This window comes from Gymnoscopelus microlampas (genome assembly GCF_963454915.1).
Source record: "Gymnoscopelus microlampas genome assembly, chromosome: 13".
In the NCBI taxonomy this organism is placed as follows: Eukaryota; Metazoa; Chordata; class Actinopteri; order Myctophiformes; family Myctophidae; genus Gymnoscopelus; species Gymnoscopelus microlampas.
The window spans coordinates 37596335-37619783 of NC_139950.1; the positions used below are offsets into that span (position 1 = coordinate 37596335).

Sequence of the window (23449 nt, forward strand, 5' to 3'; positions counted from 1 at the left end):
GAAAATTGAGATCTTCCCTGACCAAGATTCAAACCCACAACCATCTGCTTGTGAAGCCTATGCTTTACTCTTGCACCACCAGGCCTTTCACACTAATTAGGATTTTGAGGTTATATTTAAAGTTAAAGCGAGAGGTGACAGGTCAAAAGATGAAAATTCACAGCAAACACCTCTACCCCTGACAGAATGACTGGATCTACTAGATACACCCTCTGATGATCAGGGAAAGGGTTCATTATGACACGACTGAGATTTAGGTCGTTTAAAACCATCTGTTAGAAAACGTTTACTCTGGCTGAGTCTGAACCCAGATTTACACTTTCATTGAAAGGAAACAGAGAGAGGTTTCGTAATGTCATAAAAATTCATACCCTTTTTGTCATTTATAAATTCCTTAGTTTCAGATGATCAAAACTATAGCAGTTTTGGTGTTAAATCAAGTAGGCTACATTGTTCTCACTTTGGACTGGACATTAAAAAATATGTCTTAAGTTTTCAACTATAGTTCCTCAAACAGTGCTGTATTATGACCACAGATCCTCTATGATTAACCGAATTAAGTTTAAGAAAATACCACTTCGCACTCATGGCATGCAGCATATCAATCAAAACAATGATCAATTATAGGCAGAGCTCCATACTTCGTTTTGAGGTATTCTAGTGACAAATTACATAAATTCAACCACTTAAATGTAATGTATTTATTGCAACAACCAACCAAGAGTGTTGCAAACGGCTGAGTTTGTAACAAAATGAGGAAACTCACACAAACAAAGAACGTTTAAATTATTTTATTAAAACCAACTTCACCCCATATGGGTAACCGGTGAGCCTCAGGGCTCAATACTAGTGTATTTTCTGTTTTGTGTTATTATGAGGAAAGTTTTGACTGAAAATAGCCGATCGACAAGCTCACAACGTGTCGCAGTGAGCTTGTCGATCGGCTATTTTCTGCTAAAGCTATACCCACAATACGGATACTGGGGTGGTTAACAGTGCTTAAAGGGCAAGACCACTTTGGTAGAGGTTTGGGTTGTGTAGTTACCTTGCCATGATGCATCTCCAAAGGTGGGCAAGAAATCTAAAATAATTGCTACATTGATAATAAAAAAAATGCTCCTCATTGAATTACATTGTAGGCTGAAACAGCTCTCAAAGTCACTCTTTTAGCACAAACGAACGCAAATAAAGTTGATTCAGACTATAGAGAACATCACCAAACCCAGTACCGTTTGTTTTTTTAAATAAAAATGCTAACATCCTGTTGATTTTGCTATTTTTATTAAAAAGAACTCGGACTGGATCCGCGGATCTGGATCTTCAAATAGTAAAATCAACAGGAAGTTGACATTTTTATTTAAAAAAAAAAAACAGTACTGGGTTTGGTGATGTTCTATATTGACTGAATCAGCTTTGTTTGTGTTCGTTTACGTGCTAAAAGAGTGACTTTGAGAGCCGTTTCACCGTACAATGTCAAATGAGGAGCATATTTTGAATGATCAATTTCTATTCAATTATTATACAGCAATTATTTTAGATTTCTTGTTCACCTTTGGAGTTACATCATGACAAGGTAACTACACAACCCAAACCTCTACCACAGTGATCTTGTTCTTTAACAAGCAAAATCCAAAAGGCTGGAGTGCTCCCAGTGAGCTTCACGGTGAGAGAGAGAGAACAAGAATGAAGTCCAGCCACCTCTTTTATAGAGGACAATCCAGGTGGGCCAGATCTCCACTGATGACACACTCCGCCCTCCAATCATTCTGACACACATGACACATGGTTAGTAACCATGACAACCACACCAGTCACCCTGACACACAAATAGATAGCTGTGCTGTGAACAATTTAGGCTGACAAGAACAAAGTATTTTTTTAACGACAGGACTGTATGGCATTTTGTTTATACTAAAGTATTGTATGACTTCTTTTTTTATGACACAGTACGAGTTTAGTATGACTTTTCTCATATACTATTGTGTCAATGTAGGAACTGAATTAATAACAAGCTAAAGTCCTTTTTGCATCAACTCCTCCAAGGAACAGGCCATATGGTGTAGTTGGCAGGGCTTTATTGAAGAAAAGGTGACATTAAAAACAAACATTTAGACAAATAATCATACATTGATGATGATAATGAAGTGTAAGTCCAGAGCTCGATGAATGTTAGGGACCAAAAAAAAAGTCACTACCAATCAACTTTAAATTGCCTGAAACGTACTCCTAACAGGTTTTTGGGGGAACAATTTTTTTTTCGTTTCGGTAGTGACACCATTGTGTCACTACCGAAACGGAAAAAAAATTACTAAGTCCAGAGCTCGATGAATGTTAGGGACAAAAAAAAAAGTCACTACCAATCAACTTTAAATTGCCTGAAACGTACTCCTAACAGGTTTTTGGGGCAACATTTTTTTTTTCGTTTCGGTAGTGTCACTACCGAAACGGAAAAAAAATTACTAAGTCCAGAGCTCGATGAATGTTAGGGACCAAAAAAAAAGTCACTACCAATCAACTTTAAATTGCCTGAAACGTACTCCTAACAGGTTTTTGGGGGAACAATTTTTTTTTCGTTTCGGTAGTGACACCTCAATATTTTGAGTTTGGGTTTGAACCCCTAACCTCTGGTTTGAGAAGCAACATATCTCTAGCTCAGGGGTGGGCAACTCTGATAATGGAGAGGGCCACTATATTTCCACACTCACTATGCCATTCTATGTCACACAAAAGGTTGCGACGCGTTTTGAGCTTGTAGATCGTCTATTTTAGCTATTTTTTTTATTGGAATCCTGATTTTTTTTTCTAATTTTGAATTGGGATCCTGAAAAGTAACATTCGTATTTAATTTGAAATGCATTTAGTTATACTTATATTCACCTTATGAATTTAATTACAAATACATTGTACATAAAAAGACAATAGAATTGTAATACTAGTCATCAAGCTACTAATATAGACTAAGAGTAATTAAAGCGGGTCATGTTTGCATGTTTGGAATTGTAACAGCTGAAATCAATAATATATCAGTATTCTGATATTAACCTGCGGCCCGCTTTAAGTGAGGGTGGGGGCCGCGTGTGGCCCCCGGGCCGCCAGTTGCCCATGTATGCTCTAACTGCACCACTGGGGTTTCTTAGTTGTCTAATGTCTTGTATGCTCTTCAGCAGTGGTGGGAGAAGTAAGGCCCAGCATCCCTATTCTGGCGGCAAACATTTGTCAAGATTTACAATGTGTCGACGTGTTGTAGATTGACAATTCTTTGTGAAAAGATTTGGTGTAGATGGTAACAAGGCAAGCGGGAAAGTAAAGTTGCAACTTTACTAAGAATAGAGGGTTTAAGTGGTGAAGTTAATGTAGAAATACACTGTGCATCTAAATACTAAAAGGATAAGTATTTCCTTCTCATCTGAATGTTTCATGTCTCTTTGGCTCAAGAGATGTGTCACTGTTTATGAACCAAAGAGTTTAAGGTTCAAAGCTCCTAAAGAACATTTTCATTGTCCATCTCAATTCTGAAAAGGTGGTTTAAGTATTATGTTCTCAGTTGCATGGTTCAAGAGAAAACTCTGGGGTTTATAAACCGAAGGTTTAAGGTTCGAAACTCCTGGAGCACATTTTCACTGTCCATCTAACTTGTAAAAGGTGGTTTAAGTATTACGTTCTCTTTTGTATTATTGATACCTGTGTGGCTCAAGAGATAAACACAGTGTCTGAAAGCAGAAGGTTTGGGGTTCAAAGCTCCTGAAGAACATTTTCACTGGCCATCTAAATTCTAAAAGGCGGGTGAAGGATGACGTTCCCAATTATAACTTCCATGCCAGCGTGGCTCAAGAGATAAACACAGGGTCTGAAAGCAGAAGGTTTGGGGTTCAAGGCTCCTGAAGAACATTTTCACTGTCCATCTAAATTCTAAAAGGCGGGTTAAGGATGACGTTCCCAATTGTACTTTCCATGCCAGCGTGGCTCAAGAGTTAAACACAGGGTCTGAAAGTCGAAGGTTTGGGGTTCAAGGCTCCTGAAGAACATTTTCACTGTCCATCTAAATTCTAAAAGGCGGGTTAAGGATGACGTGGCGGGTTAAGGATGACGTTCCCAATTGTATTTTCCATGCCAGCGTGGCTCAAAAGATAAATCAAAGGTTCACAAACTAAAGGTTCGAGGTTCAAAGCTCACTCAAAACAACTACTAAATAAAAACTAAAAGGGTAATACAACAAAAAAACAATGGAGCTGTGGTCAATACAAACTGGTGATGAAAAAGAACAATAAAGAAATGTCTCAGACAAATTCATGTGAAAAAAAACAGTGGCCATAAAATCACAAAAAATACTAAAATAAAAAGATTTAATTAATATGTACATTTATTAAGCTCCTCCCCCTGGAGGTGGGCTCTGAGGCTTTGAGGTTATATTTAAAGTTAAAGCGAGAGGTGAAAGGTCAAAAGATGAAAATTCACAGCAAACACCTCTACCCCTGACAGAATGACTGGATCTACTAGATACACCCTCTGATGATCAGGGAAAGGGTTCATTATGACACGACTGAGATTTAGGTTGTTTAAAACCATCTGTTAGAAAACGTTTACTCTGGCTGAGTCTGAACCCAGATTTACACTTTCATTGAAAGGAAACAGAGAGAGGTTTCGTAATGTCATAAAAATTCATACCCTTTTTGTCATTTATAAATTCCTTAGTTTCAGATGATCAAAACTATAGCAGTTTTGGTGTTAAATCAAGTAGGCTACATTGTTCTCACTTTGGACTGGACATTAAAAAATATGTCTTAAGTTTTCAACTATAGTTCCCAGAGGTGGGGACTTGGACTCGAGACTCGAGACTCGACTTGACTTGAAGTCCCGATTTTGATGACTTTAGACTTGCTTGACCAAATCAAAAATAGACTTGGACTTGCTTGGGACTTGAATGCCAAAGACTTGAGACTTGACTTGACTTGAACGCTAAAGACTTGAGACTTGACTTGACTTGAGCCCTCTTGACTTGAAAATTCAAGTCTTTTCAAGTCACTTTCAAGTCACTTAAGCAAGCCAAAAATGTTTAAAAAGTGTGCATCAACTATAATGTTATTAGTCAGAAATCCCGGCCGTCAGTGACACCTAGTGTAGTGTTGCCAAAGCTGCTTATTTACCCTAACTTTTGGACAAAATTTGGCTCATGCTACCATGGCTCAAGAGAAAACTCTGGGGTTTATAAACCGAAGGTTTAAGCTTTGAAACTCCTGGAGCACATTTTCACTGGCCATCTAACTTCTAAAAGGTGGTTTAAGTATTACGTTCTCTTTTGTGTTATCCATACCTGTGTGGCTCAAGAGATAAACACAGGGTCTGAAAGCAGAAGGTTTGGGGTTTAAGGCTCCTGAAGAACATTTTCACTGTCCATCTAAATTCTAAAAGGCGAGTGAAGGATGACGTTCCCAATTGTAACTTCCATGCCAGTGTGGCTCAAGAGATAAACACAGGGTCTGAAAGCAGAAGGTTTGGGATTCAAGGCTCCTGGAGAACATTTTCACTGTCCATCTAAATTCTAAAAGGCGGGTTAACAATGACGTTCCCAATTGTACTTTCCATGCCAGCGTGGCTCAAGAGTTAAACACAGGGTCTGAAAGCAGAAAGTTTGGGGTTCAAGGCTCCTGAAGAACATTTTCACTGTCCATCTAAATTCTAAAAGGCGGGTGAAGGATGACGTTCCCAATTTTAACTTCCATGCCAGCGTGGCTCAAGAGATAAACACAGGGTCTGAAAGCAGAAGGTTTGGGGTTCAAGGCTCCTGAAGAACATTTTCACTGTCCATCTAAATTCTAAAAGGCGGGTTAAGGATGACGTTCCCAATTGTACTTCCCATGCCAGCGTGGCTCAAGAGTTAAACACAGGGTCTGAAAGTCGAAGGTTTGGGGTTCAAGGCTCCTGAAGAACATTTTCACTGTCCATCTAAATTCTAAAAGGCGGGTTAAGGATGACGTGGCGGGTTAAGGATGACGTTCCCAATTGTACTTTCCATGCCAGCGTGGCTCAAAAGATAAATCAAAGGTTCACAAACTAAAGGTTCGAGGTTCAAAGCTCACTCAAAACAACTACTAAATAAAAACTAAAAGGGTAATACAACAAAAAAACAATGGAGCTGTGGTCAATACAAACTGGTGATGAAAAAGAACAATAAAGAAATGTCTCAGACAAATTCATGTGAAAAAAAAACAGTGGCCATAAAATCACAAAAAATACTAAAATAAAAATATTTAATTAATATGTACATTTATTAAGCTCCTCCCCCTGGAGGTGGGCTCCCTCCATGCTCCTCCCTCTCCTACCGGAGCTAAAAGAGGGCGTGAGGAGGGAGGTGGGCTTCATCCATGGTTCTCGCCTTAAAAAGACCGAAAATTGAGATCTTCCCTGACCAAGATTCAAACCCACAACCATCTGCTTGTGAAGCCTATGCTTTACTCTTGCACCACCAGGCCTTTCACACTAATTAGGATTTTGAGGTTATATTTAAAGTTAAAGCGAGAGGTGACAGGTCAAAAGATGAAAATTCACAGCAAACACCTCTACCCCTGACAGAATGACTGGATCTACTAGATACACCCTCTGATGATCAGGGAAAGGGTTCATTATGACACGACTGAGATTTAGGTCGTTTAAAACCATCTGTTAGAAAACGTTTACTCTGGCTGAGTCTGAACCCAGATTTACACTTTCATTGAAAGGAAACAGAGAGAGGTTTCGTAATGTCATAAAAATTCATACCCTTTTTGTCATTTATAAATTCCTTAGTTTCAGATGATCAAAACTATAGCAGTTTTGGTGTTAAATCAAGTAGGCTACATTGTTCTCACTTTGGACTGGACATTAAAAAATATGTCTTAAGTTTTCAACTATAGTTCCTCAAACAGTGCTGTATTATGACCACAGATCCTCTATGATTAACTGAATTAAGTTTAAGAAAATACCACTTCGCACTCATGGCATGCAGCATATCAATCAAAACAATGATCAATTATAGGCAGAGCTCCATACTTCGTTTTGAGGTATTCTAGTGACTCAGGGATAACAAATTACATAAATTCAACCACTTAAATGTAATGTATTTATTGCAACAACCAACCAAGAGTGTTGCAAACGGCTGAGTTTGTAACAAAATGAGGAAACTCACACAAACAAAGAACGTTTAAATTATTTTATTAAAACCAACTTCACCCCATATGGGTAACCGGTGAGCCTCAGGGCTCAATACTAGTGTATTTTCTGTTTTGTGTTATTATGAGGAAAGTTTTGACTGAAAATAGCCGATCGACAAGCTCACAACGTGTCGCAGTGAGCTTGTCGATCGGCTATTTTCTGCTAAAGCTATACCCACAATACAGATACTGGGGTGGTTAACAGTGCTTAAAGGGCAAGACCACTTTGGTAGAGGTTTGGGTTGTGTAGTTACCTTGCCATGATGCATCTCCAAAGGTGGGCAAGAAATCTAAAATAATTGCTACATTGATAATAAAAAAAATGCTCCTCATTGAATTACATTGTAGGCTGAAACAGCTCTCAAAGTCACTCTTTTAGCACAAACGAACGCAAATAAAGTTGATTCAGACTACTGTATAGAGAACATCACCAAACCCAGTACCGTTTGTTTTTTTAAATAAAAATGCTAACATCCTGTTGATTTTGCTATTTTTATTAAAAAGAACTCGGACTGGATCCGCGGATCTGGATCTTCAAATAGTAAAATCAACAGGAAGTTGACATTTTTATTTAAAAAAAAAAAAACAGTACTGGGTTTGGTGATGTTCTATATTGACTGAATCAGCTTTGTTTGTGTTCGTTTACGTGCTAAAAGAGTGACTTTGAGAGCCGTTTCACCGTACAATGTCAAATGAGGAGCATATTTTGAATGATCAATTTCTATTCAATTATTATACAGCAATTATTTTAGATTTCTTGTTCACCTTTGGAGTTACATCATGACAAGGTAACTACACAACCCAAACCTCTACCACAGTGATCTTGTTCTTTAACAAGCAAAATCCAAAAGGCTGGAGTGCTCCCAGTGAGCTTCACGGTGAGAGAGAGAGAACAAGAATGAAGTCCAGCCACCTCTTTTATAGAGGACAATCCAGGTGGGCCAGATCTCCACTGATGACACACTCCGCCCTCCAATCATTCTGACACACATGACACATGGTTAGTAACCATGACAACCACACCAGTCACCCTGACACACAAATAGATAGCTGTGCTGTGAACAATTTAGGCTGACAAGAACAAAGTATTTTTTTAACGACAGGACTGTATGGCATTTTGTTTATACTAAAGTATTGTATGACTTCTTTTTTTATGACACAGTACGAGTTTAGTATGACTTTTCTCATATACTATTGTGTCAATGTAGGAACTGAATTAATAACAAGCTAAAGTCCTTTTTGCATCAACTCCTCCAAGGAACAGGCCATATGGTGTAGTTGGCAGGGCTTTATTGAAGAAAAGGTGACATTAAAAACAAACATTTAGACAAATAATCATACATTGATGATGATAATGAAGTGTAAGTCCAGAGCTCGATGAATGTTAGGGACCAAAAAAAAAGTCACTACCAATCAACTTTAAATTGCCTGAAACGTATTCCTAACAGGTTTTTGGGGGAACAATTTTGGCCTCCACACTTAGTGATTTTTTCGGATTTGACTTCGTTTTGGTAGTGACACAATGGTGTCACTACCGAAACGATTTTTTTTTTACTAAGTCCAGAGCTCGATGAATGTTAGGGACCAAAAAAAAGTCACTACAAAGTACTACCAATCAACTCTAAATTGCCTGAAACGTACTCCTAACAGGTTTTTGGGGGGACGATTTTTTTTTTGGCCTCCACACTTAGGGATGTTTTCGGATTTAACTTTCGTTTCGGTAGTGACAAACTTTCGTTTCGGTAGTGACGCAATGGTGGAAAAAAAAGTCACTACAAAGTACTACCAATCAACTCTAAATTGCCTGAAACGTACTCCTAACAGGTTTTTGGGGGGACGTTTTTTTGTTTTGGCCTCCACACTTAGGGATGTTTTCGGATTTAACTTTCGTTTCGGTAGTGACACAATGGTGTCACTACCGGAAAAAAAACATCTGTTACTATATGCAAAGGAATACTAATGCAAAGGATGGTTGGAGAGCAAACAGAGGGATGTTTAATGTTATCAAAACACATATTCCTTATTGCCTTATTGTCATGTCTTAAAGTCATTTATCAATTTCAGAAGACCAAAACTATCAGTTTTAATGTGTGAACCTGGCTCAGAGTTCAAACAAAATAAGAGCAATACACTTAAACACAGAATTGATGAATATAAAGACAAAGGCTAATTAACTAATTGCTTATGAGTGAGTTAGTCTGCAGAATCTGTAGTGGATGTGTGTAAAGCAGTGGTTTTCAAAGTGGGGTCCAGGGGACCCTCATGGTTTCTTGACATTCCTGTAACTCCCGAGAGTGTACAAAATGGAACCAAATGGACCCCTAATGGTCCATTTGTACACTCTCAGAGATATGGGGGTCATTGAAATGAAAATGTCTTAGAAGTAAGGAGTTGGATGATGGATGCAAACCAAAAGACAAACAATACAAAAAATGTGAGAGGGGAGAATGAGACACTCCAAAAGTAATGAAGACTGCTGTCACTATGCGAGTCAAGAGGGAGTGCAGGACAGAAAGACCCAGGCAGACTAGTTCAGATACAAGGAGTTTCCATTTTTTTATTATGACAAAAATCAGGGAACACAAGGAGCACGAGAAGGACTAGGAAGGCACTTGCACGTTTCACTTGTAAAAGCACAAGAAGATAGCCTACATGCACCGAATCAAGGAGACTAGATCAAACACTAAGATACTCACAGACGACAACTACATACAACAAACAGACTGGCAGTGAAGGGCAAACAGAAACACATTGGAGACACAGGTGCTTCATAGGCCTCCGTCGGTCAGGGTTGACCATGGTTTTGCACATCCTACGGGTCTGGTCTGGAGCAGCGTCTCTTATGACTGAAGAGCCCTATGCGGGAGTGGCAGTCTCGGTCACAGAGATCGCATATGTATGTGGTTGTTGGTCTGTCTTCGTTGTTCCGCTCTTTTCGTCGGGCCCTCTTGTCTTTCGCTGCGTCTGACAGGTTTTTTTCTCCTGTCATGAGGTGTTGGTATATGGTACTTCTCCACTTTGTGCGGTCAGATGCAAGAGTTTCCCAGGACTTGGTGTTGATGTCAAGGGCCTTCATGTCTCTCTTACAGACATCTCTGTAGCGCAGGTGGGGACGACCTGTTGTTCTCCTCCCACATGCCAGTTCTCCATAGAGAATGCGACCGTCCTCCATACGATGCACATGGCCCAGCCAGCGCAGCCTGCGCTGTCTGAGCTGTGTGTACATGCTGGGGAGACCAGCACGTGTCAAAACATCAGTGTTGCACACTTTGTCTTGCCAGGATATGCCCAGGATGCGGCGGAGGCTTCTCATATGGAAGGAGTTGAGTCGTCTCTCCTGCCTGGCATAGGTTGTCCACGTCTCACTGCCATACAGTAGTGTGCTGACAACGCAGGCGTTGTACACTGCCATTTTGGTTTTAACTGTCAGCTTTGTGTTTTCCCACACTCGTTTGGTGAGACGGGAGAGTGTTGTTGCTGCTTTCCCAATCCTCTTGTCGATTTCAATGTCCAGGGTGAGGTTGTCACTGATAGTTGACCCGAGGTAGGTGAACTGATGGACAGCATCTAGTTCATAGTTGTCGATGGTGATGACTGGTGGGGCCTCAGTGTTCTGTCCTAGAACATTTGTGGACAATCTATCTATGGACAATCAACACACGATTGGCTAGGGCTAAAAAGACACAGGTGAACAACATTTGCAAATGACAGGGTGAGACAAGACAGGTAGGTAGCAGCAAACAGGAAACACTCAGACATCACTACAAAACAAAAGGTACACAATTGTGTAAATTAAAACTAGAACTAAGAAAATATATTTATAAAATATGTAAAGAAACACAACTGTATTGTAAAACACCAAGCATAACTAAGAAACAAGGAACACAACAAGAAAACACAACAGTTATTCTTAAAAAAAACATCTGTTGGAACATTTTTCTCTGCACCCAGATGTACTATTTCATTGAGAGCAAACAGAGGGATGTTTAATATCATCAAAATACAAATCCGTTATTGTCATATCTTATAGTCATTAAATAGAGTTGCATCTTCCATATCAGTGTGGCTCAGGAGATATACGAGGGATTTATAAGCTAAAGGTTTACACGAATCGCTATACATTATCTTTGGGGTCATGTGATCAAGATGTATAAGTTTGACCCATTCCAAGTGGTTATGACCATAGTTTGCGGGCCCTGGGGCAGGCAACCCATCCTGGCGGAGACCTGTACTTCGAGGGGCACACTTTTCTAGTTAATTAAAGGTGGATTTGCACTAAGGGCACTGTTTTTTCTCTGACACCACTTAGGTATTGAGGATTTTTGGGACAACTGCTTATCAACTACCTTCTGTTTATAAAACACTGGCATTTCTCTTGTGCCAGAGACGAACAGACAATATTTGTGACTATATTTGTAGCTATTTATTTATCCTCTTAGGATTTACATACAGAGTGAAAATGTTCACAATAGAGGATTTGAACAGTACAGTACAGTAGTTGCATTACTCACTGCAACCAAAAGATGTCAGTATGATTATAAAACATTCGATCTAGAATTATACATGTACTTGTACAAGCCAAACAAGCAGAAACAAAACTGATCACTGAGCAGAGAGAGAGAGAGAGAGAGAGAGAGAGAGAGAGAGAGAGAGAGAGAGAGAGAGAGAGAGAGAGAGAGAGAGAGAGAGAGAGAGAGAGAGGCGCTATCACTCCAGGGCCTGTCAAGATAGACATATAGACGGATTTCCGCGCGACGTCATCACAGAGCAGAATGCGCAATCTGCGCATGCCCGGGTGAAAGGCGCGTTCGAAAATACAGCCCTGAGCGGCAGTGAGCGCACTGGCCAATACAAGCTAATAGGCGAGTGTGCTCCGGTGCGTAATTTCCAAACGCACCCATAGGCTTCCCCCTCCTCTGCGCGGTCATATTCCTCTCATGTTTACTAACAGGAAACCCGTCTATACTCTATCTTGTATATTTAGGCGGGGGGTTACGTGATTGGCAGTGGCAGATGCTGGGGCTGGCCTTCTTCAGGTAGCCATATTGTCATCTTGCTAAAATAATGGCCTATTTTTCAGAAAACAGAAAAAGTCTTAATTATTTCACCCAAAAAGTTTATAGCAATATATTACTATTGACATACAAATAACGCTGTCTGTCAGTTATGAGTTACATAAGAGGATTAAATTACTTTTATTTGTGTTTTGACTTAGACAATTGTAAACCTGACTAAGGCCAAATCATTAATGGGTAAGTGACTTCCTCCAAACTTAAGCCATTTTTTTCACACTCTTGAGATAGGCCATTATACTACTGGGGTAGGAACAGCATGATCCTTTTTTTCCAATAAGGATATAGGAGATTTTACCAGATGTGGCCAGTGTCTAAGAGCTGATTTAGGCAAAAATACAAATTTCCTCCAAAAATAATGTTGGCCATTATTTTAGAAAGGTGACGATATACTATGTACTATATGCTCATGTCTGGATGATCAAGCTCTATGAAACTTTATGAAGGTTATAATGAAACGAAAAAAGTGTAATGGAGATGCGTGCCATTATGCATGGCTCTTGTATAGCCTATGTTGGAAGTTATATCGAACCTCTTTCTAGAGAACTAACAGTCTCCTGGAGGCAGAGAGAGACACAAAATCTGTCATATCATTTCAGTTCTACTTCTCCACTGAAGGAGGATACTCCATACACTACAACTCATAGCTTTTTGTTTTGCTTTAACTAAAAATGTATGTGACTTCCATTTGTTGAGCTCTTCTTGTAGTTTTCTTCATCATCTTTTGTTGAAACATGGTGTTCCAGAATTGACTACGAGGTTAAATTCAATGAGGAAAAGCATGTTGTCATCTCATTTTGAATAAGCTTTATTTGAAAAATAACTTTGAATATGAATGCAATATGCATACTGAAATATACAACCGATAACGGTGTCTTAAGTCACATAGCAAACTCCCATCTTGAAAAGCAACTGTATCTTGCATACAAACAGTTCTTATTGCCTATACAAATCAAACATATATTCTTTCAACTTTGAATTGAATATTCAGAGGTAAAAAAGTATAAAGAATATTACAATAAAATAACATTGTTATTTTTACTTTAGGGATACAATATAATAACATGCTATGAAATACCCCTTGGTATTGTACTGTATACCTTTCATACTAACAATACCATTTTGCTAAAGTATGACCAGTTCAAACTGGTTTCAGTATTGCCAATAAAAATATATTTTTTACACTCTGGTTTGGAATTAGTGTCTTGTAAACAAAGAGCTTCTTGTCTTATAAATATACTGTAGCACAGCTGCTGTTCATATGTTGCCATAATGTTAGCTGTTACTGAAACCTTGTCTGCATGGAACGATTTATCTTCTAATTAGAGGATCTCAGTGGAGACAAGATCCTCTAATTTCAGTGGAGTTCATCTTTTGCTTCTCAATCCATCCTCATTTTTCTGAGATACTGTAACTCATTCTACATCTCGTCAACAATCAGATTAGGGAATCTCAATAAAGTAACATTGCTGTACAAAATGCTAAATCACAGTACTTAAGGTGTCATGCTCCAGAGTCTCTCTGTGTGTCCACATCAAAGCAAATCTGAAAAAGTCAGTCATGAAATATACCTTGCATCATGGGGTCAGTGTTTCTGAGCAGCCACTTATCATCAGCGTTTATGGGGAGACAATTCTGTGACAGCGGAGGCTACGGCAGCCGACTGTTTGATCAATGGAAGATTATTATTCATCTGGAAAAAAAAATCTTACATAACAAAAGTATCTTCTGTTATATAAGATTAGATGGTAGCCATAAAACAGTGGTGTTTTATCGTATATGGTCTTTAACTTATATAGTTGCTGTCAGGCAGATAACCGTGTAAGTCCAAAACTCTTACTTTTTAGGAAATGGGAAAAAAGAGCCTGTGTTGCAGTAGACCCAATGTAGTTATTATTTAGTTACAAGCTCTTGTTAATAACTTTTATAGGTTAATTATTTATAAAACCCACAGGCAGAATTAACTACTTTGAACCTGAGCTCCCCTATTTGTTCAGGTCATTATAGGCATTATATTTGTTTCACAGCTCGTTGTGAGCTTACACATAAGCCATTTTTGCTACTCTTGCACAACATTGTCTTTTGATTAAGTATTAATGAATTAATACATTTATGAAGGAATATGAACAAATAATTTAAAAGGTTTCTGTCCATCAGCAACAACATGTTTTGTAAGATCAGATGGTAGCCATCAAAGAGCAGTGTTTTGTTTTTATTCTCTTAGATGATCTTTAACTCATAATATGCTAACATGGTTCATTATAGACAGGAATGTGTAGCACATAACCTACAGCACTAGTTCTCAGTGTGGTGTCCAGTGACCTCCAGGGGTCCTTGAGAGGGTTGGATGGGGGCCACCAGATAAATGGTTTATAGTTAGGAACCAAATGGACACCTACTGTATGGTTCTGTAACTGTAACTTTAGGTCTCCACACTTTTACTTTGATGTACTTTTACTTCCTTGCGCTTAAGCTATACTGTACAAGGCTACACATATATGCTGTACACACACATGCAAAGACACACCTCCGTCTATCATTTGTGTATTATACAGTTTATACACATGACATGACCACGGAGAGACAAAATGAATGTATGTATGAGATGTATGAAACATGTACACATGCATGTACTGTATGTTTCACATTACATTTTTGTCTACACTTGCAGCATTCTTATTGTATTGTAGTGTATGTGCTTGTGTTGGGACAATTCATTTCCTTGTTCTGAATTTGAAATTGAATTTTTACAAGGCCTGATTACTTTTTACAGGTGAATGAATATTAACACAGATTAAAGCACAATTATACTTGCCAATAACTATTTCACAATGACTGAGATGTTTGGACTATACCACCCAGTAGCATATACAGCTGTTTGTTACTCTTTTGAAAAAGAAAGGATTGAGAAAATGCCTCACTTCCAAAAGTTGATCATGAAAAAATAATCAGATATAATCATTTCCAAGTACACCATTAGTGTACTGTAAATACATATTGTATGAACACAGCAATATTCCCTTACATGCAAGACCATCAATACCTTATTCTAGAACCTTTACATTAACCCTTATCTTGTCTTTTCTTGGTGCTCTCCTTTCGTCCTTTGATCCCTCCCTCCATTCCTCCTTCTCTTTTCCAATCTTGAATCTCTGTGCAACATCATCGAGTCCTTCTGCTCTTCAAGGCAGCCTCTTCTTACCCGGCCCCATCTGGATCGTATCTGTGTAGAATACAGAGGTGCTCATTGTGGGCAGTGTCTAGAAAAGTGCTAATCTGTTCACCTTTTTGAATAACTCCAGCAGATACAGTATATGGGCAGTGAATCTTATTGTTTCAGTGAGGCGCTCCCCAGTCCGCAACATAGGAGGACATGCCCATAGAAAGGAGCGGAAAATAGATAAATAAATCTATAAAGATTATATGTATTTATTTATATATATATATATATATATATATATATATATATATATATATATATATATATATATATATATATATATATATATATATATATATATATATATATACACATAAGTCACATTGTGATTCGTTTTGAGCTTGTAGATCAGCTATTTTAGCTATTCATCATACAACTAAATATATCAGGGCTTAAGTGTTTAAACCTTGCACATGTGAATAAACATAGTTCATTGTAAGAGAATGTCCACAATCATAACTTTGGGGGAATATACTGTATACCTAGGTACAATTTAGACTATTACAATGAGAATCAAAATGTCTTTTGGTCCATGTCAGCTTAATATCCACTTTGACGTAGTCCTATTCCCAGCTTGAATCTAAATTGAAACCAACATTTCACATCTCCTTTGAGTAAGTTTTCTTTTAATTGTAATATTTAAAGTAAACTATACTGAAGTATGTTGACATTTGCCTCAGTTTTGTGTATTATACAGTAGCATTTGCAGTGGGATCCCCCCCCCCCCCCCAACAATTTTAGCCAGTATATGACACAAGGTCAACACCACAGTGTGAAAAGAACATGTGTGTACCTACTGTACATGGTTACTGGAGCCAGGGGAAATCGAGTTTGTGCTGATGGCCCAAGGCAATCATGGAGTTCCTGTTTCTTCCAGGAAGCTCTACCGTTCCCAAATCAGGCCTGCGGGCGAAAAGACGGAGACTTTGATTACCGAGAGCCACTTGCATTCTACAGGGTCTCTAATAGACACTTAGGACACTTCAGTGCACAATGAAGCAGCGCCTTTAGAGAAAACAATTTGGGAGAAATGTATTACCATTTTCTGCTCAACCCGACATAGAATAATGGTGTTGTCCTCATTTCACTGCTATTACTGTACCTGACACTAAACAAAGACAGCTCTGGGAATATCAACGCATTTCATTGACATAAAGACTATAAAATAAGCCGTGATTTGGAGACGCCCCTGGTGCAGTTCTGTCTTGGAGAGTGGCGTCTTTTAATGAATGCTGGATAAGAGCCATATCTCACCAGACCACTGTTAAAATCCATGGGGGAATTCTCCTACTCCTCCAGGCATACCTCACGGCTGACACTCCAACCCCCAGCTCTATTAGTCTGGGTCACGGCCAAGCTCTTGGAGACAAGTGCCCTGCTCAGGCTAGGGGAATAGGTTGAAAGGCCAGAGAAAGAACTGTTCTTTCCTGCAGCCCTCCAACTCCCACCAGATTCCAATGTTCCAGAACAACTCAAACAAAGGAACCCCTCTACTGACGCATCCATCTTACAGATGAAAATGACTTCTACACAATGCAATGTCCCAAGAACATGACAGTTTACTTCTCACACAAAATCACCCATTTTATACCTCAAATAACCCATATAGTAATTTTTCCCTTTTTTGCTGTGATTCTCTGGTTGGGGTGAAGTCTTTGAAGGTCTTCTTCATAATTTTTGTTTTGTTAAAACAAATGAGGGAGGTGAGTACAGTGGTTCAGTGGTTTTGGGCTGTACTTCAGAACCAAAAAAGAAATTAAGAAGTCTGACCTTCCTTCTGATGGTTGAAAAGAATAATGGCACGTATTGTTAAGAAAATGTTAAATGACTGTTAATGTCATTAATTGTCAGTAATTAACTTATCTGCTATATAGATTTTTGATTCCATCATTTTTCTTTATTTTACTCTGTATGATGTATTTCTTTCAACCTGTAATGTTATTTAATAACAATAATAATAATAATAATATACCTTTCTTGAAGTTACAAAGTGCTTGTACAGTGCAATACAATACAATACATAAAAAACATTAAAGGACAATAGCATAAAGCAAATATACAATACCAATCGTGTAAGTAAGATACATTTGCCTTCCCACTATCTCCAGAGACTGCTAATGCTTAACTAAATATAAGAAATTTGATACAGACATACAGAGCCACACACACTCACACCCCATCTGTGAGGAATCTCTTTTACATAATGAAGAAATTGGATATTTGCAAACAAAACATGGAAACTTGGCAAACTTCCACAGGCATCACACTAATCTTTCTGTGAGAAGCCACTGTGGTTCTTTAGAAGGGTTTTACTTGTGTTATGTGAGGTAAAGATGTAAGCTGCAAAATGTGTTAATTTAACTTCTCAGAGTTAAATTAGCATTAAATGCAATTAACTCCAAGTGTTTATTTAACTCTCAGAGTTAAATTAACAGGGGGTCCCCAGATAAATGATTCACAGTTAGGAACCAAAAGGACCCTTATGTGTCTGTAACACTGAGAGTGTACAAGTTGGTTCCATTTGTACACTCCAAGAGTTAAATAAACACTCTTACATCTTACAGCTCAGTAAAAGCCAGGCATGCCAAGGGTGATGAAAGAAGAGATAGTTCTGTGGTTGTGCAGTGGATCTGTGAAATACCCTTTGAAAACCCAAACATTGAAATTATTGCTATTGTAAATTACTACCAAAACCAGAACAAAGTACAGAGAAGTGACACAAGGAAACACTGCTTGCTAACTCTGTTATGAGTCAGATTTGAAACTACAGATTCACAAAAAGTGGGCTCTCTCTCAGACGAAGAGACATAACTAAACATCCACCGGGGTCATATACTGTACTTTCACTCTCTATTGTATTCTTCTTACGATATTGTACTCTACGTGTTTTTGTACACCCGTTTAAAAAAGTTACAACAGAGAAACATTTAGAATAGATATACAACATTAACCACATTGGGACTACCCTGGCGCCCCAATGTTGGGCATATCGGAAATGTAAAAAAATAAAAAGTTTTCAAAGTTTTACATACATTTCAATAATATTAGATCTGCAAGCTCACAACTCGCATTTATGAGCTTGTAGATCTGTATAAAAGTATAAAAGAGGGTTTAACAACTCACGCCTCAGATTCTGAGTTTAAATAAAATGCATAATTATATATTTTTTAATAAAGTCAACAACAAAAATGTAAAGACATGCCGCTGTTGTTGCATTCAAAACAAACAAAAATAAAGTAATGTTGTTTTCACCCAGCACATCCAGCATGTGGCGACGTATCCTCACCTGTAAAGCTGTGGACAGGACATCTTCAGAGATGGTGAAGTAAGTCCCAGCCTGCTTTGGTTCCTCAGCTTTGTCCTCTTCACCAAGTCTTTAACTCTGCCCCATGTGTGGTTCTCACTCAGCTGCACACATAGACAACCATGTATGAGAATCTGTATAGCCTCATTTGCATTGGTCATGTAAAGTCAAGACTCTAGACTAAAAGATTAAAAGCACCACTAACATACATTTTGGCTGAAGGCTGGGAGTAGACATTATATTATAGTAGATATTATACCAAAATCAGAAAGGTTCATCCTCCAGGAAGCATGAATGCACTCAGCAAATTCCTAGGCTATCCATCAATTATATTTGGAGATATCCTGTGTGCAAAATTACACATTTTGAATTAATGATGGAGCTAGAGGGAAAAGGCCATGGGGTCACCAAAACCAATATCGGCCATCCTCTGGGGAGCATGAAGGTGCAAATCAGACTGGCAATCAAGCCAGTACTTTTTTAGATATCTTGTCTGGGAGAAACAGACTGACACACTGACATAGTCATCCTTAGAGCCCAGCCGCAAGTGGAGCTAAAAATATCTAATGGCACTTGCTACAATCATACCATCTTTCTCACCAAAGTAGACAAAGCCTGGTCTCAAAGTGACACACAAATGAGAAACATGGAAAACAAACAACCTCTATATCCGACAGTAACTGTGTAAAGCTGTTCAAAAGGTTATTTTTCTGCTGAAAACAGTTCTTGTAAATCTTGAAAAGCTTTTGTAAAGCTTGTAAATGTATTCTTGTCGGTAAGCAACATCGTCCTGCTACAGAGTCTACGTTAGGATTTATTCAGAGGAATGTCTTACAGATACGTGAAGGAACATCCAAGACTAAACACAACAATGCTACCAGCGATACGCACATTCCTTTATAAATGGCACCGTAATGTACAGCTTTTATCATCCAACAACCTAAATATTTAATTACAGTACATCAGCTATCACTTCCTGCCATTCCTGGGAGGATCTCTGAAGTTAAGAAAAGTTCAGGAGAGAAGGTTTATCTATGAAAGTTTATCATTCACATGTCAACACTTTGGGCACACACTGCTGGGAATAGCAGATCTACAAGCTCACAGCGCGTCGTGATGATTTTTGCGGTGCGACTTTGTACGACTCAGTCATACGGTATGAGTCAGATGGGTGGGGGTTCTAAGTGACTCACCCTTCGGTGGGGGATGGAGAGACCCTCAGTGCTGTCAGAGAGGAAGCGTGTCTCCCCCTCCGTGTAGCTCCTTCGGTTCTGACCCCTCCTCCACAGCGGCACAGGTCCCAAAAGTTGGCATGAACCGTCACTGGCCAGGTCTGCACAAACAACATGGGAAGCAGATACGATGTGTTTATTTACATTCTCAGGGAAGGTGAAAGCTCTTTTTTTATTCTTTTGGACAGGACACTGACCCGGGTTGAGCTGCTGATAAAGAGAGATGGTCTTTCTCCACTTGTATGTGTGTGTACAGTTTTCATGAGCACAAAGAAGGGAGTGAGGTCTATTATGACAAATGGTGATGGAAATCAGAGGTCCCGGAGGAGTTCTGCTTTTCGCCTGTTTCCCCCTCCCACAGGCGTGCGTGCGCGCACACACACACACACACACACACACACACACACACACACACACACACACACACACACACACACACACACACACACACACACACACACACACACACACACACACACACACACACACACACACACACACACACACACACACACACAACCTCTGTTAACACAGTGGCTTATAGTTTCTACTAACCAAGTAAGTCACCTCTATACACAGAGAGCCTCAGCTTGATCCTAAGGTTTCTACTCATTTGACAATAAAGTGACCATAATCACTACAATTGTAGATTTCTAAACTCTAACATCCCTTGTCTTTTGTGTACAGTACACTGAAGTGAATGATCTGTAACCAGTTTGTTACAGTATTTGTTTCGGTGCCATTTGTAACTCTGACCCACAAGGGTCCATTTGGTTCCATTTGTACACTCTCTGAATTAAATGACACTGAGGATTTGACTGTGTATGGAAAGACAATCCACTCCCCCTGGCTGCCTCTCAACCGGGGGGCCCCCATCAGCTGGGGCCCCCATCACCCGTTTCACCCATCAGCCGGGGCCCCCCCATCTCTCCTGACTCTTCAACCTCTTCTCCAGATCCAATTTCCCGCCCATCAGAGGAAGGAGCACAGAATTCCAGAGAATATTATATGTTCCGTTCGTAAGCAGAATGCCTGGAATTCTGCCTGTGTTCCATACAAGTCATAATTTCACCTTTCTCGTGGGACCACCAAACTGTCAGCCACCGCCACCCCAGGCAAAGTGGGCTGCTCCAAAAAACACAACAGTAATAACATTTAGGGGGCCAACCCCGCCGACCAAATGACTTCCATTGGCTAGAATAATGGTATAGTGATGACATGGTAAAGGTCAACACTGAAAAACACACCTGGGGTCGCTGAACGGTCGAGTTGTGAAATGTAAGGCCTGCAAAAGCTTTTTTTTATAAACAAACCCACCCGGATTAATTTCAGTTTGACGCTGGGCAAACACCGTCCCAAAACGTTAGTGGTTGTGTGTGTGTGCGTGCGGCCGTGCGCGCGCGTCCCACTGGAGCAGGTTATGAGGTGCTAATGAAATTGTAATTTTGTAATGGGATCGACTCTGGGTGGCATGATGTCATAATGGTTCTGTGACCTCATACCATACTTGTGCTCACAGGAAAATGCCTTCCGATACAGTAGATTACAACAGAGGCCACAGGATTTATATCATATTATATAATATAATGTCTGCCATTAGACAATGAGTCCAATGTGCTATCCATTGTGCTACGAGGACACATGGGGTTTAATGAGGAAGAGAGACTGTCTGGTAAACCCGGAAGAGCACCCATCACCTCAAATGTAAAGTAAACAATGTGCATATTTAACTATATACATATATGCTTGATTCAATGGTATCAGTGATTACACTACTAACACGACTATTAAGATTCCCCCCTCAAACTAAAGTGGCAATACAAGCTGTTCCTACATTTTAACAAGTGAACAATGGAGATCAGATCACAGATTAAGGCATCCCTTCAATACAACTTTTTTTAAGCCAGATATAATGTCCCACCAGTTACAACGCACCTCTTTTCCTTGAGATAAGTGGATGGCGTGTGACCTCAGGAATGGTGGACAGGTCGGAGAGGGTACCGCTGGGTGAGAGAAATTCACTCCTGGACTGTCTTTTGTGAACTTCCTGGAAGGCCAGGCAGGCTGCACCACAGCTACAGTGCTGCTGGAAGAAGTCCTGTACAGAATGACAATGCAAACAGATCAGTACTGTGAAAGACATTCTGGGAGGCTCACCTCGGTTGACCGGTCTTCTTTTGGGACACAGGTCTGTTGATATCAATTCTTAAGGCCACTAACAGAGATCTGCATGAGAAACAGATGTTGAACTCAGTCAAGAAAAAGCTATTCACAAAAATCGTCAATTGTTGAATATTGGCACTGAATATGAAGCACTGTCTCACTCTGGGTGTTTTCACACTGTCGAAAATTGAAATGCCGTCCAAGTTAGCAATTCATTGCCCTTACGGGTCAATGTTTACACTCTCAACTTAAACCTGTATGGCTGCAGCTCAACCTTGTTAAATGAAAATGCCCTGCAGTAAGTTTTAACTTTGTTTTGTTTCTTGCTCACGGGTCAAAAAGGATCCTCCAATGTTACATACTTGGCTGAGGAAGCAAGCATCTGGTAAAAATTCAGAAGCAATGTATTATGGGCCGCCATGCACTTGCATTTCTTGGCAGCATATGAGCGCAGGTTTTGTTTTTTTAAAGGCCCCGTGATATTTGAGTTTTGCTTTACTGTTTTAAACTTAATTTTGTTTATTGTTTTCTTACATGATATGTTTCCCATTGCCAGTGCTGGGCTTGTGTTGAGTTGTAACATACTGTATTGTAATTATTAACTAGTATAAAATACAGTAATTGTGAGTGTGTGTGTGTGTGTGTGTGTGTGTGTGTGTGTGTGTGTGTGTGTGTGTGTGTGTGTGTGTGTGTGTGTGTGTGTGTGTGTGTGTGTGTGTGTGTGTCTGACTAGTCCTGGTTAACCACTTAAACCCTCTAGACTTAGTCAATTGGAACCGAGTTGGCTCTGCACTTTTTTCCCCTCTACACCAAATCTCTTCGCCAAAAATAGCCAGGCTACAAGCTAACAACATTGCGTTGCTACACTTTGTGAGCTTGTAGATCTGCTGGGGTTCAGGTGCTAGTGGTTAAACCCTAGCGTCCCTATTCTGGGGCACATTTGGCAGATTTGTTGTAGAGGGGAACCCAGTACAATAACCAGTACAATAAAGTATATAGTTGTATATATAGTTTAATTGGTTAAGACTGAACAAAACACAACCCCGCCCACTCCACAGTCACACACGCATTGGTATTACTATACTCGTGAGGACATCAACAATGCAGGATGGCAATTTTATAAATGTGTGTGTGTGGTCAGACAATTTTCCTCCTCTTCTCTTTAGAGTAAAAACCAAAATAACAATAGGATTAACTGAGTCACTTTAGGGCAAAGATGGGTGTGATCAAAGTTCACATCTGTGAATTCTGACTCAAAGGGAACTAAGCAT

General features: G+C 39.4%; 1 protein-coding gene across 5 annotated transcripts in view; it reads right to left on the reverse strand.

Moving 5' to 3' along the window:
* Positions 1-15207: 15207 nt before the first annotated feature.
* LOC311058965 (uncharacterized protein) overlaps positions 15208-23449 on the reverse strand; it is a 54811-nt gene continuing 46569 nt past the window's right edge. For 3 of the 5 annotated variants that reach the window (XM_084076530.1, XM_084076529.1, XM_084076526.1), the window contains 5 exons: positions 21951-22113; positions 19977-20116; positions 18766-18887; positions 16282-16382; positions 15208-15482 (listed from right to left, as the gene is read on the reverse strand). In XM_084076530.1, coding sequence (XP_083932656.1) covers positions 16286-16382; positions 18766-18887; positions 19977-20116; positions 21951-22113 — 522 coding nt within the window. In that variant the 3' untranslated portion in view covers positions 15208-15482; positions 16282-16285. Of the gene's footprint in view, positions 15483-16272; positions 16383-18765; positions 18888-19976; positions 20117-21950; positions 22114-23449 lie in introns of all 5 variants that reach the window. The other 2 variants (XM_084076527.1, XM_084076528.1) reach the window with 2 other exon arrangements.